At 42.3% G+C, this 19,456-nt stretch overlaps 1 protein-coding gene across 2 annotated transcripts in view; it reads left to right on the top strand.

The window, feature by feature from the left end:
* Positions 1 to 19,456, top strand: part of CLCN2 (chloride voltage-gated channel 2) — a 202,695-nt gene that overhangs the window by 110,702 nt on the left and 72,537 nt on the right. For both annotated transcript variants that reach the window (XM_075861910.1, XM_075861911.1), the window contains exons 6-9: positions 8,613 to 8,690; positions 11,985 to 12,063; positions 14,041 to 14,166; positions 16,707 to 16,791. In XM_075861910.1, coding sequence (XP_075718025.1) covers positions 8,613 to 8,690; positions 11,985 to 12,063; positions 14,041 to 14,166; positions 16,707 to 16,791 — 368 coding nt within the window. The remainder of the gene's footprint in view (positions 1 to 8,612; positions 8,691 to 11,984; positions 12,064 to 14,040; positions 14,167 to 16,706; positions 16,792 to 19,456) is intronic.

Below are 19,456 nucleotides of genomic sequence, written 5' to 3'. Positions count from 1 at the left end.
AAATTTGAGTCAAGAACTAAATTGAACCCCCACCCCCCTTAATTAGAAGGCCCTGAGCAAATGACTTAATTTTAGGGAGCAAGGATCTAAAGTAGGGGCCCTGTCGCTTATTGGGGAGGTAAACATTGAAAATTGTATACAAAATATTGTTGATTTCACAATTTATGCCAAGGAAACGACCCTGGGGGTCCAGAAGAGTAGACTTAAGGGTAAACGCCACTGAGTCTCTGATAGCAATGAGAACCCCTTTACACTTAGCTGGACATGAGGCCATGAAAATATGTGGAAATCGTTTATGTGCAAATTGGGGAGTTTTATCTATATGGAAATGTGTCTCCTGAGCAAGAACAATATCACAATTCAACACCTTAGCCTCCCGCCATAACATACTACGTTTGAAGGGACTGTTTAGTCCCATAACGTTAATAGATGATATCTTCAGAACCATTAGCGTTCCAAATAAAGCTACGGCATGAAAGATGGATCAGTGTCAGCATGGTGGAGCATACAGGGACATAAAGATCAGAGTCACAACAACAATATAGCAGACATATTACTATGTATGAAAGAGTTGCAGCGGTCACAGTAAAGAACCAGGAGCAAAAGCAACATAAAATTAACATATCAGCATTAACACATGCAACAGTAGGTATAGCGAGTATGCACACTATGGACTCCGGGGGGGTGGAGACGAGATACCAAATTTTTGGTATGAAAAACATAGATGTCCAAAATGAGTAATAAAAAGAACAAGAAAATAATGGACACTATCTCGTATCAGAATACAATGTGGGTGAGTGTAAAATCAATATCAGCATCTTACCACCCTTCAAGTGGGAGATCTTCTAGGTTTAGCGGGAAGCCAGTCAGGAGAAATTCTAGGGGGAGAACGACCCTCAGGTGGAGGGTCGTATCCCGGATGAAGGATGTGCCATTTGTGCAGCAAAGACATGCTCTCCTCCACCGAGGAGACGACATGGGATGAGCCTTTGTAAGAAATTATTAGTTTGGAGGAGAATCCCTACCGGTACTTGATATTGTTGTCCCGTAGCGGCTTGGTAACTGGTAGGAGATTCCTGCGTGCTTGCAACGTAGCGGCAGACAAATCCGGAAATATGGAAATGGAGGAATACGGAGTAGAAAGACGGCCGCGTTTCCTGGATGTGAACAAAATAAGCTCCTTAATATGATAAAAGAGTACCCTAACCAGGGAGTCTCTAGGGGCCGAGTCCGGAGCTTCTTTGGACTTATGAGCACGATCTATTGTCAAATCCAGTTCTGAGAGCGTTGGCACTATGGAGAGAAACAATAATTTTATATATTTTGCAAGATCCGATGGAGGGACCTCCTCAGAGATGCCCCGTATTTTTTAATTGTTCCTCCGTGATCTGTCCTCTGCATCCGTAGCTTTGGTCATAAGCCACTTCACGTCGTCAGCCATAGCAAGGTGTGCATCAACCAGTTCGTTATGGGCAGCAGAATATTCTTCCATCTTTCTTTCCAAATGATCCGTTCTTTCACCTAGAATATTCACATTAGATTGCAACTTGCGGATCATGGAGGACATACTAGTGGTAATCCCATTTTGCAGAGGAACGAGCATATCCTTGAGAGTATCCACCGTAATGGGTTCTCCAGATGATGGAAAGAGGGCTATATCATATTGCAGGTTTAAAAGTGTCGAGGACAATGATGTATCCCCTTCGAAACTGCTTATTTTTTGTGCAGGTTCTATGAATTTAGGAGAAGCCGGGGGTGAGGCCGCAACTCTGCGTTTGTGTCCTTCTGGATTCGGATCAGATGCCCCCGGGAGGACCTGAGCGACAGAAGACAGGGCTTGTAAAATCAATGGGGAAGGCATATCCACATTATGTAAAGGCAAAGATGAAGACTCCTCCAAATCAGGGGCTGAGGAGCCGAAGAATTCTGTCATTTTTCTGGGAGCAGTCGATTTCCCCCTCTTTTTTGCCATGGCAACTGACTGCGAAGAAGCTAGGAAGATTTTCACCAGAAGGAGGGATCGTGTCAGTAGAGACTGCTAATTCAGATTGTTTTCCCAACTCGACATCTCTTGTGCTGAGCTATGTTAGCTCCTGGAGCAGGAGAAAACCAGGTAACTTCCCCCAGTAGATAAAACGAGTCACTCACCCCATTCCAGGCTGTGGAGAAACCAGCAGGAGGAATTCATTGTGTATGCGACTTTTTGATCAGTTTTTATTCTAATTTTTTAGAGGCGTGGTGACTATAAAACAGCAATTTTATTATTGTTTTTTAATCCCTTTTTTTTACAGCATTCACCATGCGCTATAAATGACATATTCACTTTATTCTGCAGGTTGATGCGATTATGGCAATACCTTATGTATATAGTTTTTTTTACATCTTGCGGCGTTTGCACAATAAAATACTTTTTATAAAAAATCATTTACTTTTTGTGTTGCCATATTCTAAGAGCCATAACTTTTTTATTTTTCCATCAAGAAATCTATGTCAGGGCTCGTTTTTTGCGTAACATGCTGTAGTTTCGATTTTTGGGTACATGTGACTTTTTGATCTTTCTATTCCATTTTATGGGAGGTGAAGTGACCAAAAAATGGTGATTCTGGTATGGTTTATTATTTTCTTCTTTTACAGCGTTCACCCCGCGGGATAAATAACAAAATACTTTTGTAGTTCAGGCCATTATGGACGCGGCGATACCGATTATGTATAGTTTATTTTATTTTTTTAATAGTAAAGACTGATAAGGGAAAAAGGGGGATTTTTACTTTTATTACTTATGAACTTTTTTTTTTTTTATACAACTGTTTTTTTTGTCCCACTAGGGAACTTTAAGGCAGGTGGCCCTGAACGCAATTCTAATACACTGCACTACATGCGTAGTGCAGTGTATTAGAGCTGTCCCCTACTCGCTGATATCAAGCATAGTGGGCCTTGACTTTGTGACCCACTAGGCTTCCGTAGATGTTACAGCCGGAGGCCATTGTTAGGCCTCCGATTGACATAGCAACCATCGGCGCCCGCGATCATGTAGCGGTACGTCGATGGTGTTTTAACCCCTAAGAAGCCGCGATCGCTATTGAACGCGGCTACTAAGAGGTTAATCAGCGGGGACCTCTGCGATCAGTCCCTGCTGAAGGAGCTGCGGCAACTGCTGTACGAGACAGCAGTTGTCGCATCACCTGTATGTGCTGGGTGGGGGGCCGGAATGGCCGTTCCTCCTGTCAAGGTACTATTAGGTCATGGAGCGCGAACAATGCGCTCACCATGACCTAATAGTATGACCAGGAGCGACATTGCTCTGATTGGGCCATGAAAATTCACGGACCAATCAGAGCGTTCGCCGATCCGGGACCGCTCACATAAAAAAGTTAAAATACCTAATTTCTGATACTGAACATAAGAAATTGGTAAGCAAATACCAGAAGTTGTAGCAAGCAAAAGGGAAGAGCTTGAGGTCTTGGTACTGGAGGAACATATGGATATAGTTGGTGTTGCTGAAACATGACCGGACTCTTCACATGACTGGGCTGTAAATCTTCAATGTTTCACACTGTTTCGGAAAGACAGGGAAAATGAAAAATGCGGTGGAATGTCTGTATGTGAGAAGTGATCTGAAGGTGAATGTGAAAGAGGTACTAGTGGGTGAAGATTGTGAGGGTGGGGGGCGTGGCTTGGACATGGCGCTGACCAGACGTGCTGCTTGAGAGCTCCGTTCCTGCACTTCCATAACCCGCTCATAAGCATACTAAAACGATACGATGCTTTAAACGATACCATCAAGCAGCGATAATTATGAGAGTAGTGGATTGGTTCCGTTCGGAAACAGGTAAGCAATGGGTGCGCATTGAAAAGGCTATGTCTCCTCTTGCATTGTCCTCTCTGCCGTGGCTATCAGTCCTTCAGAGACAAACTCTCTCTCTACCTTTCCTCACACGTCAGTTTCTCATGGTATGGGAACGGATCCTGGGTACTACGGGCCTTGTCCATCGCCCGGGTCCCTTGACTCCTCTATTTGATAATCCTTCTTTCCCTCCGGCGGAGGGTGTTGATACATTCCTCTGTTGGGAGAGAGGAAATGGTGGATGTTTGTAGGAGACCCTTACTCCAGACGGTGCCATATTGCCAATGACTGATGTATCTGCTGCCTGCCCGGGGAGTCGGTCAACTTGGTGGTCCTATTTGCAGTTGCGGTCCTATCTCTCCTCCATGGCTGACTGTCTGGTATTACTACAGGATAAGACTCCTCTGGAACTCTACTTGTCCTTGCCCACAGCCCCTTCTCATGTGTTGTCCCACCTACATGGGATCCTCCTGCCAAAATTTTCTTTTTATCAATTATCCTTCACTGCCGCATGGGACGAGGAAATGGGGGTTAGACACTCTGAAGAGGAGTGGGGCACCGCCTTCTTTCTAGCCCATAAGTTACCGATGTCTTGTTTTGCCCAGGAAAAGAATTACAAAATACTTAGCAGGTGATACCGTTGTCCGACCTTGTTACATAGGCTATACCCTGATGTGTCTGCTGATTGTTGGAGGTGTGGGGGGGGGCTCCTGGAACTATGTTGCATATTTGGTGGGACTGTCCCATGCTACGTCCCTTTTGGGGAAAGATTTTTGATCTAGGCAACAAGCTTTTCCATACTGAGGTTCCAACCTCGGCTTCCATAGGCTTGCTTTCTATGGTTCCTGGATCACTCCCACACCTCAAAAAGGGGATCTTTCGACATTTCTTGACCGCAGCGAGAACGGTGATACCTCGTCACTGGAAGTCGCATACTGTACCGTCCCTGGCGGAATGGGTAACGGAGGTGAACGGGATTATGAGGATGGAAGAGTTGCTGTCCGCTGATAGGGACAAATCAGGGCTCTTCGTCCAAACTTGGATGGTGTGGTCTGGATTCCGGGATGGTGCTGATTTGCCTCTCTGGCTGGATGGAATGTTCTGAACAAATTATATTACCTACCGGAGGCGCTTTGTCTGTATGTGTTTTCCCTTTGTTGTCTGGTGTTATGTGTTGTGTGTCCATATATTCAAAAGTGCTCTTATATGTGTCACTTTTCACTTTACTGGGGGGCGGTCTCCCTGACTATTGCACTGATTTGACGCGAACATGGTACAGTTATTGCCGTTATATTTCTCATCACTCAATTCTGATAGGTGGGAGGCTACCTTTTTACTGTTGTTCTTATACATATATATATATGCATACTGTTGTTACACTATGATACTTCATTTAAATGTATTGCACTGCGTGCAAATTTCCTTTTTTTGCACAAACCGTGAAATGTTTCTGTATTGTTATATTTTCAAAATAAAAAATCTTTGATAAAGAAAAAAAAAAAAAAGATTGTGAGGGTGATGAAACTTTGTGGGTGGAGTTACAAAGGGGGTTGAATTCCGGAAAAAGTATTTTTGGTGCAATCTATAGACCCCCCCCCCAACATCACCGCTATATAAACAAATCGAGCGGGCTGCACAGGCTGGTACTGTAGTGATAATGGAAGATTTTAACAACCCGAATATTGATTGGGGTCATGGATCTGCTTCAGTTTGTTGAAGAGCTGACAAGAAGTTATGCTCTGTTGGATCTGGTCATTTCTAATAATGCAGAGCTTGTTGGGAATGTCACTGTTTGTAAAAACCTTGGTAACAATGAAAACAATATAATTTTTTTTTTTCCTATACTGTAAAAAACAAACACAGGCTGGGAGGGCAAAAACACTTAATTTTAAGAAGACCTATTTCCCCAGGATGAGGGCTGCAATTCAGGACATAGACTGGGAACAACTAATGTGAAATAATGGTACAAATGCTAAATGTAAGTGCTTAAAATCTATTTTGGGTAATTATACGGAAAAATTAATTCCTCTATGTAACACGTATAAATTACTAAAATTAAACCCCTCATGGCTTCCATTTTCTGTAAAAATAACAATAATTGACAAAAACAAGTCATTTAAATCTATAAATCTGAGGGTTCAGCTTTAGCCTTCGAATATTACAAAGAGCTTAACCCCTTAGGGACGAGTGATGGATATATCCATCGCTGGCGAGTGTTACATCCCCAGTGCCCCAATCACTACCCTCCCCCTTCTTTTATAAATATATATATAAGTAAATAATTTTTTATATATATATATATATATATATATATAGTTTAGCGCTAGGCGTAGGGCATCAGTTAGAGTTAGGTGTAGGGTGTTAACTAGGGGGCAATTAGAACTAGTTAGTTAGGGCTAGTGTTAGGGAACATTTATCAGCGTTAGGTTTATATTGTGGTAGGGACGTTTTAGCGTTTATATATATATATATATATATATATATATATATAAAAAAAATATATATATATATATATATATATATATATAAAAATTGTGTAGCGTTTAGTTAGCGTTAGTCTTAGGGCATTAGGTAGGCAGGCACGATTGTCACCTGGCACTAGTGCCATTGATCCGGATTGGGTGCCCACGGAGTCATACACCCCGTGCGTTCCAGAATTTAATTCTGTGACGGGCATCCCAATCCGCATCGAGGGGGTTAGGGAGGAGGACTTATTTTAAAATATTTCTCTAAGAGGAATTATTAGTCCTAATGGTTGAGCAGACCAATTTATACGCTTCTCAATTTATTGGCAGTCACCCCAACTCTTATTACGCCAAAAATAGCGTGTGGCGCCCAGTAGTTGTGGCAGACATTTTGACATTTTGGAACCTCCTATTGAACAAGGGTTTGGTTAAGAAACCCAAGGTTAGGTCCTATTAGACATTTGATGTCCTGTACGACACCCCTATGTACAGGGAAGCGATGACAAGGCAGCGCTTTGAGACCATACTCTGCTTCCTTCATTTCGTGGATAATACACTTTGCCCACCCCGCAGTGACCCCAGCCATGACCAGCTTTTTAAAATTAGACCACTTTTAAATGATTTAAATGGCAAGTTTTCACAGACCTATACTTCCGAAAAAAATATTGTCGTGGATGAGTCACTGGTCCTTTTCAAATGCCGGCTTCAATTCAGGTAATATTTGCCGACTAAGATTTGGGTTAAAAATGTATAAATTATGTGAGAGTGACTCGGGTCACACTTACAAATTTAGAGTGGATGAAGGGAATGACTCACAAATTGTCCCTTCAGAATGCCCCCCATCAGATCACAATTTTCCTGCTGATGTTATGGGACCTTTTGCACCCTCTTTTTGATAAGGGGTACCATTTATATGTCGACAATTTCTATTCCAGCATACCCCTCTTCAGGTGCCTGTCTGAGAAAAAAAAATGTGGCCTGTGGCACCATACGCTACAATCAAAAAGGCCTACCAAAGTCCCTGATCAAGCAAAAATTAAAACCTGGGGAAATCGGGGGACTTTGTAATCAGGACTTGCTGCTTGTTAAATTCTGTGACAAGAGAGATGTCCTTCCTGATGTTAACATCCATACACCCAGACAGCCGCACTATCTACAAGGGGGGTGGCACTATCTACAAGTGGGCTGTGTGTGGCACTACCTACAGGGGGCTGTGTGTGGCACTATCTACACTGGGTTGTGTGGTACTATCTACAGGGGCAGTGTGTGGCACTATCTACAGGGCAGAGTGTGGCACAATCTACAGGGGGCAGTGTGTGGCACTATCTACAGGGGACAGTGTGTGGCACTACCTACAAAGGACACTGGCACTATCTACAAGGGACACTAGCACTATCTACAGGGGGCAGTGTGGGGCACTATCTACAAGGGGCACGGAGTGTGGTACTATCTATGCTGGTTTTTATGCTACAAGTAGTGGACAGCACATATCCACTTGCCTAGCCCATTTGTTATTGGAGCTTGTAATATAAAGGGCTAGGCTGGTGGATAAGTGCAGACCAATACTCTTTGCAGAGGGTAATGGGAGCGTAGCGAAAAAATAGTTTGAAATGTATGCGTAGAGAATCCTCTCTTTAAAAATCTTGCGGTTGCCCCTGAGATGAGCCTCCGTCAGACGTGTCTGGTAGAGGCTTGTCTTCCTTACTCTATTGACATTATGGCAATGTTGGGAGAGATAGCCGTCAGCCAAACAAGGGTCATATGTATATGACCAGCTTTAAATTTATGATAATTGAGACATATTAATCCAGCCAAAGTTACTAGATTTTTTTCCCTTTATTCTTCGTAAGAAAAGTATTCTTTTCAATGAAAATATATGTACATTTGAATTTGTCTCTTCATGAAAAAAAAAATCTGCTAAACTGCTACTGTACTTATGGGGGATAATATTCACATACTAATGTTGACATGCATATAAATTTTCAATGATCGGTAGCAATTGTTAAGGCTACATCACGGGGGCTGATGTTGTTGTTACATGCATATTATTAGGATGATATGGTGTGGAGAAACCAGTGGCTTTATGTATGACAGATAAATGCAGCTTCTAATACCAACACATGGAGCAAAAATGACGCATACAGAATCCTTAAATAGGATTACCTGCGAAAGTAATTCAAAACAGCATTTATTTGTTTGAAGCAAATATGTTTCAGTCAGCAATCTGCCAGCGCAGCACGAGCGGTTACATTATGTATCAGTGAATGAATCTAAGTTGACATTTCTCCTTCTCATTTCCTCAGGGCCCGTTTGTGCATGTTGCCAGTATGTGCGCTGCTCTGCTCAGCAAGTTCATGTCTCTCTTTGGGGGAATATACGAGGTGAGTACATGAGGTGACGCTCCCTAGTGACTTTTTTTCTACTTTTGCGGAAAGTATGGCTGTCTCTGGTGCATTTTGACTATCTTTCTAGAAATGAGGAAGCATGAATAGGCTAAGTGTTACACTATGAGGACTGTTGTGGCAGAGTAAATTTCCCTAGGTTTTTACATTGTGCATAACAGGCGGTAGTTATACAGAATTCAGTTTTTATTATAGTGTAGAGAAAAGTACTGCCTGATTTTATTTTTAATGTACTTCTCATGAGACATAATTCTGAAAGTATTCAGCAGTGTTTGTCACATATATTAGCAGCGCCAGGGGTGTAACTAGGAAAGACTGGGCCCCATAGCAAACTCTTGATTGGGGCCCCCCAGGTGCCACACGCAACCCTCCTTATAGATAGTGCCCCCTGTAGAATGTGCCATACAGCCTCCCTGTAGACAGTGCTATACAGCCCCACCTATACACCGTGACACACCCCACTTGTAGATAGTGCCTCCACCTTGTAGATAGTGTCATACAGTCCCCCTGTAGATATCGCCACAAAGCCACACCCCCCGTATATAGCGCTATACAGCTCCCTTAGTAGATAGTGCCACACACAGACCCCTGTAGATTGCACCACACAGAGCTCCCTGTCGATAGAGCCACAGCCCTCCCCCTGTAAATAGTGCCATACAGCCACCCTAGTAGATAGTGCCACACAGCCCCCCCCCCTTAGTAGAGCCACACAGCCCCTTGTATATAGTGCCACACAGCTCCCCCTTGTGTATAGTGCCACACAGCCCCCTTGTGTATAGTGCCACACAGCCAACCCTTGTATATAGTGCCACAAGGCAATGGCGCATCCGAGAAAGTTGTATCAGCCAAGGGGATGTCAATCAAACATGGAAAGGTGGGTTTGCAGATAGCGGCACCGCGACATGACCCTTTAATGAGTAATTAGCATATAGTGTGCGCCATTTTAAAAGTGGATTTTAAAGATTTTGCTGCATCTGAAAAAAACATACATTTATTGTTGGGTCATGTATTATAGCATGGTGGCGGTTTAAGGGGTTAAAACTACAAGACCGGTTCCCATGAAATATACAATTAATTGAGAACAATTACATCTGCCCTGCAATATTGTTGTTATTATAAATATATCCTATATAATTACAGCTCCAGAACCAAGCTCATACTTATATACAGTACCACAACCAACCTCAGTACATAAATACAGCACTCTAACCAAGCTCTGACATATATACAGCACCAGAACCAAGATCAGTACATATATACAGCACCAGAACTAAGCTCAGTACATAAATACAGCACTAGAACCAAGCTCCTACATATATACAGCACCAGAACAAAGCTCAGTACATATATACAGCACCAGAACCAAGCTCAGTACATAAATACAGCACTAGAACAAAGCTCATACATATATACAGCACCAGAACCAAGCTCATACATATATACAGCACCAGAACAAACCTCAGTACATAAATACAGCACTAGAACCAAGCTCAGTACATATATACAATACCAGAAGAAAGATCAGTACATAAACACAGCCCCAGAACCAAGCTCAGTACATATATACAACACCAGAACAAATACAGCTCAATTTAGTGCAACCCCTGCCGTATAGGTTTGTACAGTGTAAAACTACAGCTCCCAGCATGGCCCGAACAATGGTAAGGATATGCTGGGAGATGCTGTTTCACAAAAAAAAATCTTCCCATCATCATCTCGCTGCAAATCATACAGTGACTACAGTACTGATTAGAGGCAGAATAAACATTTACATAAAGTGACTCACCAGTGACGTCTCAGATTCTTGTTCTTTTCTTCTCCCTCCAGTCCAGACCTCTATGATGGATTTCTCCTGGCCATGACCCATTTCTGCAGTTTTCCGCTCAGATGTCCTCAGCTTCTCACTTTTAAAACATTTCTGCACCTATAAATGAAGTTAAAATTCTCAACACCTCTAAATATAATAAAGCGCCATACACTGCACCTCTAACTATAATAGCGCCATACACTGTGTCCCTGATTATAATAGTACCATACACTGTGTCCCACACACACACACTGTGCCCCCTGTAGATAGTGCCCCCATAGCCCCCTGTAGATGGTGACCCCCATAGTGCCTCTGCAGATAGTGCCATACATAGAAGCCCCTGTAGATAGTGTCCCACATACAGCCCTCTGTAGATAGTGTCCACATATGGACTCCAGAGCTGCAAGGCAATAGTGCTAACCACTGAGCCACTGTGCTGCCCTACATATAGCTTCCCCTATAGATAGTTCTCCACGTATAGCCCACCTCTGCAGATAGTACCTCACATATAGCTCCCCCTGTATATAGTGTCGCACATATAGCCCACCCCTGTAGACAGTGCCCTACATATAGCCCCCTGTAGCTAGTGCCCCACATTTAACCCACCCCTGTATATAGTGTCCCACATATAGCCCACCCCTATAGATAGTGCCCTATAAATAGCTCCCCTATAGATTGTGCTCTACATATAGCCCACCCCTGTGTATAGTGTACCACATATAGTTCCCCCTGTATATAGTGCCCCACATATAGACCCCCACTGCAGATAGTGCCCCACATCCCCACATAAAACCTCCCTGTATATAGTGAGAGAAATAGACATCCAAGCAGGCGGAAGCAGAGTGAATGAGGATGCATAGCTAGGGCGGGTGCTAGTTGGCATTAACGATGCAGGACAGTGGACAGGGCCATTTGGCCCACTGTCCCATAGAAACTGCATGGTCTGCCTCCATTCAAGGTGTGCTACTGGCCACACTAAAAGTCTTGCTGCAGCGGTATCAACAGCACATAAGTCTACTGCATCAGTAGAACAGCCTGCCATGGCTTCAAGTCAGGCACCACTGCAATGTGTCACAACCTCTATGGTTATGTTGCTGAGTAACCCCAGCTATACCTTATATGTTGCTCTCTGTAATGGTGTGTTGTTTGTGTGTGCGTTTACATTTTGACCAACAATACTACAGTCAACCCAATACGCAAACACAATTATATTGTAAGGGAATTTCTTTCTCAAAGTGCTGTGTTCAAGCCTCTAGAACAAGTGTATATTTTACAGGACAGTAATGTTACGTTTCATTTGGAGGTTGGTAGTTGGGGGTCTACTTACAAAGTTACTGTAGTTTAACTTGTGGTGCTTTTGCTGGAATACGTAGAGCAGGGATTTTGGCAGAAACAGACTGATTTACAGACTGAAGTCGCTGATGGTAATAACTGTATTGCTAACAATAATATTTATTACTTGGTAGAACGAGTCACGTAACATCGAGATGCTGGCTGCAGCTTGTGCTGTTGGAGTTGGATGCTGCTTTGCTGCCCCGATTGGAGGTAAGAGGATTGAGTGAGTCACAAGGATGTGGGGGAAGAGACAAGTAGTGGGAAAGATTCTTGAAGAGAATGTAAATGATATGTGGGTGGTAAGATCCAGCAGTTACAAGTGAAAGCTGCTTGAAGCATATGCGTGACATTTACCTAATTCTATAGTTATGTCATGATAATAAGGAAAAATACTTTGGCAGCCATGAAATCTAACCATTAATGTTTTTGTCTTTCCTGTTTGCTTGTAGAAAGGTGATCTTTGCACTGGGATGTCAAGTTAGTGTAGGATTGTCTTAATGAACATCATTGAAGAAGCTTTCCGAGACCTCATTTACTGTCTCTCATTCTCCATGGTATCTAAGAATTTACAGCAGACTTTCAGCTTTTATTACACATCCTTATAGGGGTTTTCCTGGGTTCATGTAAATCACTATATAAATGAAGAACTATACAACTAAACATCCTGTACTCCAGAACGATACATTGTAGCAAACTACCTGAGACATTTGTGCTGCTGCTGTTGTGTTTATCTCACAGAGCATTGCCTAGACTAGATACAACTGTATGGACTAGATATGTATGAGTGTTCTCATTCACTGACAGTAAACAAATATTTTTAAAGTGGTGAAAGATTGAAACACACAGTCTACTAGAAAATTGTAGAACTTTTAATTTATACAGTGACCTTTCTTTACATAAAACCCGAAAACCCCTTTAGATCCTATGGGCCTGTTCACACCTGTGTCTGTGTTTCCGTTGCTGTGCTCTGTAAGAGTCGCAGAGCAACGAAAATACCATAAGCGCCAGTTCCGTTGCATGACGGGCAACAACAGAGCCCGACAATACCCATTGATTTTAATGGGTTCGTTCGGGTTACCGTCATGGTGTCTGTGGTTTTACCGGAAACCATAGTGAAGCCTATTGTATCTGGTATTTTTGGCCGGATCTGTGACGGAAGCTCCTTACGGACACTCCAACGCAGATGTGAAAAGACCCTTACATAGCAAAAATGACTCTTTGTTAAATGTATTGCTTTAAATTACCGGAGACCGTTTAATAGACGTTCCTAACCTTTTGTATGTATCGCACCACTTTCAAATACGACAGGTGGTGTTAAGCCACACTGCATATTAAAAGGGGAAACGCCTATCAAATTTTGACCAAATGATATGTCTTATACCCTAGTGTTAACTGCTAGCGATATGATTTTGCCCATGGTCCAAGTTCTGGTAAATGCTATGACCTCCCTGGTGCCACTAGTGCACAAAAGTATCAACAGCTGGGGAGCCACATGCGGAGACCGAGAGATGATGGCCGATCCTCTATTAATGATAAAATTGTGGATCCTTGCAGCCACCACTAAGGGCACCTTAAAGCTTACTGAAGATGAATTTATTATTAAAATGAGAGCTGCATAAATTTGTCTTCAATAAGCTCCCACTTGTGGTGGCTGCAGGCAACTAGAATTTTATTATTTAACTCTGTGGCTATGGGAAGAGAAGCAGAATATGTGCAGGTCTGTATAAAATACCTGGTCATTATTCTGTGCTGATTTTATATTCTGGAGAATTTGAATGGAGCATCAAATATCCCATTTACATTCATTGCCAGCGGAATAGTCAAAACATGTCTACAACCTTCAGTCAAATTTGTAGAGACTAGTAGAAAATGCAGCCAACTTCTAAGACTGAACTTTGAATTCTAAGAAAAACTGCAAAACCGTGAAAGAATGTAAAAGAATCAAAGCTGTAATAAATGCAAATGGTGGACACATGAAATACTGGAAAAAAAATGACATCATATTTATTTGTTGAGACTTCCGTGTAACTTTTTGATAAATTTTTAGCTTTTTCTAATTTAAAGAATGTCAGGATGAATGTGGAATCTGATGCAGATGTTATGACTATAATGTGGTGCTATATTATATGGAAATTCAATAGTGAAACAGTTTTTGCTTTAATAGCTTTCTCATTCTTTCTAATTCAGGGGTCCTGTTTAGCATTGAGGTCACCTCCACATTTTTTGCTGTAAGAAATTACTGGCGTGGCTTCTTTGCTGCAACCTTTAGTGCTTTTATATTTCGAGTCCTTGCCGTGTGGAACAAAGATGAAGGTAAACACTGCTGTCATATATGGGACAGTGTTGAGATTAGAAATCTAAGCCGGAAAATCTGAATTACAAATTGCTATAGGGCAGTAAAACCGACGATAAAATCACCGGCCTAGTGCTAATTGGTGACAACCGCTTTCTTTAAGCCCAAATTGATCGTAGCTCTCCTCACAGCAAGACATGCATTGTATGACATGTATTCATGATCCCATCTGATTTCATTTTCAGAATATGCAGCTCCTTCTTCTTTTACCAATCTGACATGCACAGGCTGCTTAGAATTGTGGTTTATTCTTTGTCAGAGATAGATTTCTTCCAATGAAATACTGCCAAGGGCTTTAAAGATTTGAAAATAAGATTGGAAAATACTTTATGTTGAACTGAAATTAAATCATGAAAAAAAGGAAGTAGTTCTGCACTATTTTATTATTTAAAGAGCTATCCTCATATCCTCAGGCTGTCTATTGTTGGAAATGGTTCAAAGTTTTGGTGTAAATGAAGTTATGTGGTTGTATTCTTAAAATTTAAATATTTAATCTCTTAAAATGTACCTAACTTTTCAGAAAAAGCAGTGTGTACATGAGAAATTACACTATTTATGGTCATTATATGACTTCTTCCTTTTTTTCAGTTTTCCCCTCTGCAGTCTCTTTCTCTACTTCTTAGTTCTGTCTAAGCTAGTGGGTGGAGCCTAACTGCTATAATGTCTTTTATACACTGCACACATAGAAGAGAAGAATCCTGCTCTCCTATCTCTACATAATACATACATATATATAGAAGCAGCATGGAAGAGATTATACAGCAGTAATGAGCAGTGTAGATGAGAATCCAGCACTGGGGTGTGACAGTAACACTTACCAGGAAGCTGAAGCACGTCTGTCTGTGTCTTTCTTACTCTTCTCCTGCTCCACTGTACCCTCTCCATAGACTTGTATGGGCAGCGTGTCTGTATCTGACTCGCTCAGTTCCTGCTTCCTCCTCCTTCTCCCTCTCCCCATTGTATTGGCAGGCAGTGAAGAGACACTCCCCCCCCACACACACACTTTCTGCAGTCTGTCAATTCTGGTCTGTAACTAGGAACGGATGTTACTTGACAACAGGTTGTGAACAACAGATTACTGGAGACAACTAGATTAAGGGAGACAACTAGTGGCATTAACTTCACACAGAATTTGCATGGATAAAACAGCTAAATTTTAAAAGTACATTAAATTACAAAGTTGATCTATATTAGGTATACTATTAGATAGCATGCGTTGTTTGAAAAGTTATTGTCCAATTAAATGTACCATTAGTCAATAAATTAGATCGGGTTAGGTTTCCTACATATGTGTGTGTTTTTCGTTATGGTTTATTAACTACATCAAATAATACAATTATAATAAGTTCGAGGCTCACAACACTATTCCTGTTGGTAACATAAGTAGTATACAAGGCAGTTGGAGGTGAGGTGCAGTGTCTGAGAGGGCAAGGAAAATAATTGAATTAATACTGAAGGCGTATCACCGAGGAAAACCAACTGATGAGTTGAGATAGAAAGTTATGTTGTGTGGATATTTCTAGTTAACCCAAAGTGACACAATCATTTGTTTAAAGGGGTTATCCCAAGATATAATTTTTTTCACTGATTCACAGGATAGGTGATACTTTTCTGACCACTGGGAGCCGCAGCAATCACTAGAAAGGGGGTCCTACGGTCCCCATTCCACCTTACTGCACCCCCTGCAGTAAGGAGAAGCTTAATTGGAGCGGCAGTCAAACATGCACCCTACCGCTGCATTTAATGTCTACGGGTTTGACAGAAATAGCATGCTCAATCGCCGCTCCTATCAAAATTCTCCTTACTGCAGTAGGAGGAACTGGGGGATTGGGCCCGAGGGATCAGACACTTTTTACATATCCTGTGGATAGGTGAGAAATGTCTATTTTGGCACAACCCCTTCGAAGAGGAAATCCACCTAAAAAAATCTGACATGCTGTAGGGACATGTCAAAAATTGCCAATTAATGAAGGTCCTTCTATTTCCAGAATAAAAAACTCTTCCTTTTTGGAAGTATATGGAAATTTTAGTCTGGAATAATCTCCTGTACGATTATCCTGCACACATATAAATGAAAAATCGAGCTTTTGTAACGTTTGGGTTACTCATGATTATGATGAGATTTTGTTTTTTGCAGGGGACGACTAAGCAAATGAATGTATTTTCCTGGCTCTTGCTTGAAAGCATTTAGTTTGATGAATTTATCTGTGACACACTTTGACAGGAGATGCCATTGCTGGAATATTGCCCATGTTCTGACCAATTGCATATCTCAATGCTCACTTTTTCTAGTATGCTCTGTTCTAATAAAAACCTTATCACTGTGTGGTTAGTGTAAGTTAGTGACATTGGTTGTCATGTTATTATTTGCCTAAGGCAAAGGATTGCTTGAGGTGAGCCTTCCCGATGAAAAATCTGATGCCAATCACTTGACCATGTTGTCTGTGCTCTTAATTTCACTGATGTTCATTCAGCTCTATCTTGTTATTTCTTCTTTCAGAGACGATCACTGCATTGTTTAAAACCCGTTTTCGCCTGGACTTTCCCTTTGACCTTCAAGAACTTCCAGCATTTGCAGTAATCGGGTTAGTGTCAGTCATTGTTGCATTTAGGAGGGGAAATCTTGACTTTTTGTCAACAATTAATGTGTAGTTATGAATAACCATGCAATTAATGCTCTTACCCTAAAGATTCCAAACACTCTTTCCCCATATGACCCACTATTCTGATATATTCTCTTTCTAAATGTCTCAGCAGTTTCTCTATACCTCTGAATATATCTTGGTTTGCGTTAAGCTTAACGCCATGTGGAATCAACTACGTAAATGGCTGGTGTAGAAAGAGACTACATTTGTTACTCTTATGTAAAATGATGCCCACTCTGTCTGTGAGCAGCTGCATAAACAAAAGTGTTGTTGTATGTCCCATTGACCAGTTTCTTTTGGGCAGGTTGGAATGTGATCCAATCTGATCTGGCAAACATCCTAAATTGTCACACTTCCCACTTATTTCTCTCCACCCATTACCAGAGGAATTTACTCAAATGTTCCGTTGTTGTGATCCTAAATGTCAATGTTGCAATGGGGCACAAGGACAGAAATATCCTATTTTTCGTTAATCATCGGGGGACACAGCACCATGGGTATATGCTCCTGCCACTAGGAGGCGAAATTAGGTAGGTAAGAGTCTTAGCTCCACCCAGGCAGGAGATAACCACTCAGGTCTGCTGCTATTTTTTATTCAAGTCTTATTTATTTTCTCTCTTTAGCTGCAGGTGGGTTGTCAGCCTGTTTACAGCCTATATCAATCCATTGCGATTGTCGGGAATCTGGATGTTCGAGTTGGGGGATGACTTCTTTCCTTTCAGGAGACATGGCTCGCTCATGTGAACGATACCCGTGTTCGATAGGTGGTGTCTATCGGACACAAGATAGAATTTTTAAAGCTTCCTCCTGGATGATTCTTTCTCTCTACTCCGCCTTGCTCTCCAGATCAAGCTTTTGCCTTTTCCAGGCTGTTCGTTCCCTTCTCCTTCGGAAGGTTATTGTCCCAGTTTCTCAGCTGGAATGATTTCAAGGGTCCTACTCGAATCTTTTTGCAGTTCTCAAATGCAATGCCATCTTCTGCTTCTTCCCAACCTCCTTTCCCAAGGTTCGCTATTCCACCCCACTTTACATCAATTGCATTTAAAGTGTAACTAAACGTTTAACAAACTTGTGACAATTCATAGGGATATGTCAGAAGTTTTTATTGGTGGGGGTCCGAGCACTGAGACCCCCACCAATCGCTAAAACTAAGCATCTGAAGCGCTCGTGTGAGCACTCAGCCGATTCGTGTATGTTCGTTTTTTTCAGGAAATCAATGTATCGGAGTACGGACTCAATAGACAGTCTATGAGCCCGTACGGATACATTTATTTCTGGAAAAAGCCGAACAGACACGAAGCGGCTAAGTGTTCACATGAGCGCTTCAGCTGCTTCGTTTTAGCGATTGGGGGGTCTCAGGACTCACGCCAATCAAAACTTCTGACATATCACTATGAAATGTCAGAAGTTTGTCAAACGTTTAGTTACTCTTTAAAGGGGTTTTCCCATCTTGCACATTTATGGCATATCCACATAAATGTCTGATAGATGCAGGTCCCAACTCTGGGACACGCACCTATTTCTAGAACGGGGCCCCCCGAACCCCGTTAATTTTGCTAGGCTCCCGCTGCTTCCTGTCCACTTCCTGTTTAGGTGGTCGGGCGTTAAAGGAAACAGCTGGGCTCGCTGAGCTGCATATAAGTGAATGGGAGTTATGGAAACAAAGCCCAAGAGAGAGGTGTGTTTTTTAGGTTAGGGACCCACTTAAATGAGGTCATCTTGTCGGGGCAGGTGGACTCACACAATTTGATTCAAATGTGCGCTCAGAACCTCACATTTGTAAGTACACGTAGTAGTAATGAAAAATAATCTAAGTACAGTGGTAGTCTTAGCACTCGCAGAGTGCTGTTACAGTGTTTTTTTTAAATATATGTATTGTTTGCAGTCGCAGTGTACGTGAACTTTTTTGTGATCTCACTGAGCCTTGGGATCTTAATTTCAATCTCAGAGCTCTTAAGGTGACTCCTTTTGAACTTTCAAGGGGAGGATTCACACGAACGTGATTTGCGTCCGTGCAGCCCGCATGGTTTTCACGCGGGTCGCACGGACCTATGCATGTCTATGGGGCAGTGCAGACTGTCCGTGAGTTTTGCGCAGCGTGAGTCCGCTGCGTGAAACGCACGACATGTCCTATATTTCTGCGTTTTCCGCGCATCACGCACCCATTGAAGTCAATGGGTGCGTGAAAGTCACGCATGCCCCACGGAAGCACTTCCGTGGGACAAGCGTTATTCGCGCAACAGCAGTAAAAGAATGAATGTAAACAGAAAAGCACCACGTGCTTTTCTGTTTACAAACATCCAAACGGAGTGTCATATTGATGGCGGCTGCGCGAAAAGCACGCAGCCGCGCATCCATATGAACAGGGCACACGGAGCTGTCAAGTGCCTTTTGCGCGCGCAAAACGCAGCGTTTTTTGCGCGCGCAAAAACGTCATGTTTCTTCTGAATCAGCCCTAAGAGACATTTGGCTGCATCTCCTTTCCTGGAAGGTAGCTTTTCTGGTGGCTATCATATCCATTAGCCAGGCTTTGGAACGTGCTGCCTTGTCCTGCAAGTCACCTCTTTTGGTCATCCATAGCAATAAGGTGATGTACCAACCTGTC

The sequence above is a fragment of the Rhinoderma darwinii genome, chromosome 4, assembly GCF_050947455.1.
Source record: "Rhinoderma darwinii isolate aRhiDar2 chromosome 4, aRhiDar2.hap1, whole genome shotgun sequence".
NCBI lineage: Eukaryota > Metazoa > Chordata > Amphibia > Anura > Rhinodermatidae > Rhinoderma > Rhinoderma darwinii.
This window is presented reverse-complemented; position numbering and strand designations above follow the sequence as displayed.